At 66.8% G+C, this 6,391-nt stretch overlaps 1 protein-coding gene across 1 annotated transcript in view; it reads left to right on the forward strand.

Moving 5' to 3' along the window:
• PCBP3 (poly(rC) binding protein 3) overlaps positions 1-6,391 on the forward strand; it is a 68,770-nt gene that overhangs the window by 56,991 nt on the left and 5,388 nt on the right. The window contains 3 exon segments of the mRNA XM_023523756.1: positions 1,615-1,693; positions 2,328-2,387; positions 5,264-5,316. Coding sequence (XP_023379524.1) covers positions 1,615-1,693; positions 2,328-2,387; positions 5,264-5,316 — 192 coding nt within the window.

A 6,391-nucleotide genomic window follows, 5' to 3' on the forward strand; every position in this document is an offset into this window, starting at 1 on the left:
TCAGCCCCTGGCTTCTGCCGTGGCTTTGACCAGCACACCCCACCAAGGGACTCTTGGAGTGAATCTGACCTCAGGACCCCAGGCACCATAGCTGTGCCCGGAGTGGCCTCGGGGAGCCTGGCATGTGGCCACTTGTCCCCGAGCAGGGCCCCCGTAAGTGCTGCAGATCAGGGGACACTCGGAAGTGGAAGCGGGGTACTTTCAGCCACACTCGGTTCCCCGGAGGGCGGGAGGAGGAGACCAGCGAGCTCTGTGACAGGGTCGCTTAGCAGAGGCTGTCCCTCCAAGGGGTGGCCAGGGTGCCCACGTGCCGCACCGACACCTCAACCCGCAGAAGCAGGAAGCCAGACTGACCTCCAGTGTCCCACAGGCCTTGGCTGCCCCCACAGGGCTCCAGGCCAGGGGTGGGGACGTCGGGGCAGCAGTGATCCTCCTGGATCCTCCGCGCTGGGCGGGGACGCTTGGGGTTTATTTTGGCACTGGCCGAGCAGTCAGGAGAGTGGGCCGGCTCCCAGGGGGCCGGCAGCACAGCCACGCGTCCGTCCCCCCACGGGCTCGTCTGTGAAGGCGCCGTGCAGCCGCTGCCCGCCGAGACGTTTCTGTGCATTGAAGGAGCCCAGATCCTGCACAATGGGACAGACACGGGTGGCATCAGAAGCTGGTGTCACCCGGGATGCCAGCTCTGCCCTCTGAGTGCCTGCTCCCCAGTCAAGTCTGGGCTGGCCCTGGAAGCTGCACCGGGCGCAGCGGGGCCGGCCTTCCTGCCGAGAGAAGGCTGGGGTCGAGGACATGTCCAGACATATGCCGCCGCCACCCGCCTTTCCCGGCTGGAGGCACAGCCCTGTGGGCCAGCCCGACCTGAGGACGTCCAGCCCCAGGGTGTCTGAAGGGCAGGAGGGTTCTGAGCCTGGGGCTGCTGCCTTCGGCTTCAGATGTGGCCAAGTCTCACCGCGTTCACCTTTACCTGCTGTACGTTAGCTTTTATTTGGGAAACCTCGCGCTGGTAAATAACGGAACAAGCTGCGTTTCAAAGCCCCTACGAAGTCCAGTGGCCGGGTGGAGGGGGTGCAGGGGACATGGTGGGCCTCTGGGCACTCTCACCCATGCCCCCACAGAACCTTCCAGCACTACCTCCTGCAATCCTGGATGTCACAGGACTGACCGCGCGGGGTGATCGGGCCTAGCACAGGGCCGGGGCAGGGTGAGGTTTGCAGGAGCGACCATCACACGGGCTCCCCACAGACGCATGCGAGCTCTGCGTGATGACGTGGCTGATGCTCTGAGACCCCGCCAGTCCTGTTCTGTGGCTGTCAGACGTGCCCCCATCCCATGAAGCTGGTCCGGGGGTCACTCGTCCGCCCGGGCCTGTGCGGTGGGAATCCCGGCTGGCTCCAGCCGGGGCCGCCGGGGACCCCAGGGGAGGACGGGCTCAGCGCGCCCGCTGGCACCGGCCCATTGGTTCTCCCAGGCCAAGTCCTTGAGTTCTGCTGCGTCTGCCATGTGTCCGCATGGCCCTCTTTATTTGTACAGAGTTCTGTTACTGCCTTTGTAATTTGGTGTGACTTGTACTCGATGACAATAACCTTCTTAGCTCTCGTGTCCCTCCTACCCCAGCAGTTGACCAAGCTCCACCAGCTGGCCATGCAGCAAACCCCCTTTCCTCCCCTCGGACAGACCAACCCCGCTTTCCCCGGTACGTACCCGGCCGCCCCCTCGGACCCCCCTCTCCTCCCCGGGGGCTCCTCTTTGCGCACTGGCTTTGCTCAGGGCGTGAGCAGAGCAGCTGGAGTTCCGGTGGGCACGTGGCGTGCGCGCTGCCGGGCCGGGCGGGAGGCCTGTGTGTCCCTGAGGTGGGTTGGGCATCTCCCAGCTGGCCGTCTTGTGAAGGGGCGTCTGCCCAGGGGCCCTTCCTGCTGAACGCACACACCCGGCCAGCCTTGTTCCGTCCAGGAGCGAGAGCTCAGACGCACAGACCGGGGTGCCGGCCTGCAGGAGGCCGGGGCGCGTCCTTGGAGTGACGCCCACCCCAGACGGCGTCTGCCCTGCCCTGCCCCTGGGAAAAGCCAGGAAGCTAGTTCCCCAGCGCAGGGTGCAGCGGCAGCGGCTCCCTGCTGGCATCGGGGTGGGGTGGGCCTGAGCACAGCTGTGTCTGGCCGGCGGGCTCCTCCTAATGACACGGGGCGCCACCTTGGCAGCCGTGGCCGGCGGGGGCCCGCCAGACACACCCGTCTGCTGCCGCCAGTCAGGTTCTGAGCTTCCCTAGCCGAGTGGCCTCGCTTATCTCCTTGAGGGCAAAACGTTAAATGTGTCTCTTCTTTGCTCTCCAGGAGAAAAGCTGTCTTTACACTCCTCCGAAGAAGCTCAAAATCTGATGGGCCAGCCCTCAGGTAAACGGGGCGCCCCCGGGAGAGCCAGGCCGGGCGGGGGCGGCCCATGCCCTGGGCGGGCCCACGCCCTCTGCCCGTCACTGCTGGGAGCGTGGCCGCGCGTCAAGGGCTCCGACTGTGCTCCGAGCACGCTGCCGCCCGCCAGTCCCTGAGCGCGGCAGAGCCGCCGCCTGTGTTGTGTTCTCTGGGGGCACAGACTTCACGATGTGGGCCTTCCCTAGACGTGCGCCCCTAGGAGCCAGGAGCACAGCATCACGCAGGAGAGCACCGGGCACCCTCCCGGGATGTGTGGACCCCCTCCCCCCAGGCGCGGGCCAGCGAAGCCACCGGAAGCGGTGGCCTGGTCTAGCGGGCTCCCTGTGAGGAAGGTGTCACCCACTCCCCGTCCCCCAGGAGGTCCCGGGCCAGAGCAGAGGACCACGAGTCCAGCTAAAGGCCGATGAGGGGCAGCAGAGCGTTTCCAGCCGTGCTGGCTGTCCCCTCCCCCCCCAGTGGTGTTTGGGTCCTGGGGTGCGGCTCAGGCTGCTGGAAGCCCTGGGACTTCCCCACAGGCCAGCGCTGGGTCCAGCTGTGCACCCCGGGGCTCGCAGTGCGCCTGGGCTGAGACACCGGCTCTGGTGCGCCCATGTGGATGGCGGGCTCCCCCTCAGTGGAGCCTTCGAGTCGTTAATGCCGAACTTAGTGAGTGGAAATTAGAGAAGAATTTATGGAACGTTTGCTCCTGGGAGCAGATTTCAGCCCTTGCAAGGTCACCGTCTGGGCGACACACGTGGGTTTGTGCGGCCCTCTGCGGGCTGTAACGCGGTTCCTGTAATTACCCACGAAGGGCTCCTGGAGATGCCTGGGACCCCCGGGGCCTGGCCGGCCTGGGGCACACAGCCCCGACCCTCGCCGTCCGCCTCCCCCACAGCCCCTCCCCCACAGCCTGCCCGCCGCAGGGACTTGGGGCTCCTCTCTGTGACAGCCTCCATCCCCAAAGCCCCGTGGGACCCGAAGCTTGTGCACGCCCCCCCACACGCACGGCACGCACACATCCTGCCACCACAGCAGGTTAGGCACGGTGGCCATGACGACAGCACTGGCTTGCTGGACAGGACCCTGAAGGCCGCTGTCAGCGCTGCTTGCAGACGGCATCGGGTTGTGTTGGGGAGTCCAGTCCCATCCCAGAGCATGGTGTCATCACCACAGCAGTGACACTCACTGCTGGCACAAGAGCCCGCCACCCGGGGTCCCAGTTTTAAACTTCGCATGAGTTTGGTTTTACTTTCCTCTTGCAAAGCGTCTGACACCCCCTCCCTCAGGACACACCAGGGTGAGCAGGTGGGGCCCGTGGCCTTGTGTCCGCCCAGGCCAGGCTGGGAGGGACTCAGGCAGGACTGGGGAAGTCTCTTAAAAGACATTTTAGGTGTCACTGTGAGATGCGGATAGATAGTTGAACCATATTGAAAACGCTTTTGTTAGAAGATGCAGCTTGAGCCTGCAGAAGGGAACTGACAGACAGCCTGAGGCGAATGGTTCACGCACCTGCCAGCTGGGCCGCCATGCTCCAGGGGCCCCTAGGCCAGCCCCACGCAACGAGACCATGGCCACGTGTGCCTTGTTTTGGGGACACAGTGCTGAGGAAGAAGAAGCAGGAAGAGGGTGGGCCATGGGAGTGGGGAGGCTTGGGGCGTAGGGAGGAAGCGGGGCCATCAGCGAGCTTTGGGTCTTGGTGGCACTGACCTGCATTTTGTTGGACGTCCTGGGCCTTGGGAGATGAGACGGTGGGGTGGGGCAGGACGGGGACCAGCGGGTAGGAAGGGGGCGCAGGTCCCGGGGCGGGAAGGGGGCGCAGGTCCTGGGGCGGGAAGGGGGCGCAGGTCCCGGGGCGGGAAGGGGGTGCAGGTCCAGGGGCGGGAAGGGGGTGCAGGTCCCGGATCGTTCCGCAGGCGCGTGAGCCCGCCTGGCCTGCGTAGTCGGCGTGAGCGGAGAGACGGGGTGGAGCTGGGCTCCAGCACCTCAACTGAGCCTCAGGCCCCAAGAGGAGAAGCCGGGACCGTGGGGCCTGGGGAGGGAAGCACACGGTCCCCACGTGGGCTGTGGGCTTGAGATGCCTCCTGAGAAGGGGAAGGCGGCACCAGGGACAGGGAGCCAGGGCCCGCGCCCCCACCAGTGCCCCCATGCGTTTCCTTGTCCCTTCCCAAAGCGAGGGGAGACGGCCTGCACTCTGAGGAGCTTTTCGTTGGCTGGGTCCCAAGCTGAGATGTGTCAGGATAAAGGTGGGGGCCCAGTGACAGGAAGCAAGTGTCCCCACCTCCAACATAAGACCCCGCACAGAGACGCAGTCTTCCGGGGGCCCCGCAGCTCGCCTGTGGGTCCTGGGGCCCAGGCAGGGTGAGCTGCACCGGACCCGGGCCGTGGAGCGGGCCGCGCAGTCATGTGTGTGCGGCACAGGGTCGGGCGGCCACGGCAGGCAGCTGGTGTCACCTGGGCCGCGCGGGCAGCGAGGGGGCTGAGTGCCGCTGGGCTGGGGCGAGGGGAGGGCAGAGGAGACCAAGAACCAAGGGAGGACAGGCACCCAGCGTCAGGCAGGGGGACCAGTGCGGAGTCCCCAAGACGGGGCCCCACCCTGGAGCCACTTAGCCCAGGGCTCCCCGGTGTCTGTGAAGTCGTCCCGCCTGGCAGAAGGGCCATCGTGGTGTGCCCAGAACACAAGCCCCACCGTCCTTCTGCTGGGGTCTCGTTCTCCCTGGTTCGTGGGAAGCTGGGGCTCAGGACTCGGTGCGGCTGGGCTAAGATGTCACAGGGCCTCAGCTGTGCTGCCCGCCCGCGTAGGTGCTGGGGTGCAACGGGGGCAGCCTTCTGCCAGCCTAACCATGTCCCCTTGGTGTGCCCAGGTCTGGACGCCAGCCCCCCGGCCAGCACTCACGAGCTCACCATTCCCAATGACGTGAGTATGCCAAGCCCCCGCCCACCCCACCGCACTACCTCCCCCCACATTCAGCCGTCAGAGGCTCTGGCGCCCGACGGGAAGGGAGCCGCTGGGGATTCAGGCCCCGCTGAGCCCAGGCGAAGGCACGGCCCTGGTCCGCGTGGCCCAGGAGTGCTCAGGAGCAGACCTGCCCTGTGCCCCCTGGTCTCTGGGGGGCTGTCGCACGGTGTCCGGGCTCCCGTGCCTGGCGTGCCTGGCGCCCAGTGTCAGCTCAGCTGTGGGTGGCCTCACGAGCCCCGCCCACACTCTGTCCCTCCCACACCGTCCTCTGAATCCTCGGACCACCCTGAAAGCGTTGACTCGGCTCCCAGGATCAGGACGCCAGGGCGGCGGGGCCATGTGTCCTGGAGGGGCAGCGGCCTGAGCGGCATGGAGCGGCTTTTCCCGCCCCAGGCCCCAACCCTCCGCCTGCGGTGCTCGCTGCCCGGCCAGAAGCCCCGCCTCTTCCTGTCAGTGCACAAAGCACAGGAAGCACGGACTGTGACCTCAGGTGGCCCGAGGGTGGAAGGAGCTGGGCACTGGGGCCCCTGGACAGGAGTACTCCAGGCCCCCGTGCAGCTGCAGGCATGGGCAACATGGCCCTGCGTCCTCGAAGGGAGAGGGTGTCTGCATCAGGGCTTCGGACACGTCCTCGTGCGTGGCTGGTCCTTGCGCGGCGGCCCCAGGCACTTGCCCGGTGCTTTTGCCCACGCGGTCCGTGCGTGTCGCCGCCCCACTGTGCGTGTCCTCCTTCGTAGCCTTGTTCACCAGCACCAGCTGCCCTGCCCTGACCGGCGCCTTCGTTTTAAAACCGAGATGCACGTGACAAGCGAGAGGGAGCCAGTCGGGAGCGCCTGTGCCTGTCCCCCCAGGGCGCGGCTGCCACCCTCCCGCTGGGACCGAGGCGCCCGGCAGAGCCCCCCTCAGCCTCTCCTCCCTCCCGCAGCGCGGCACACGCGTCCGTGCTCCCGGGCCCCTGCCGCCCTGCCAGAGGGAAGCGGAACTGTCTGTCGGGACAGTCGCCTGTCACCTTGTCCGTCTCTTTTCCTCGGTC

Source organism: Pteropus vampyrus, unplaced genomic scaffold (genome assembly GCF_000151845.1).
Source record: "Pteropus vampyrus isolate Shadow unplaced genomic scaffold, Pvam_2.0 Scaffold406, whole genome shotgun sequence".
Lineage (NCBI taxonomy): Eukaryota > Metazoa > Chordata > Mammalia > Chiroptera > Pteropodidae > Pteropus > Pteropus vampyrus.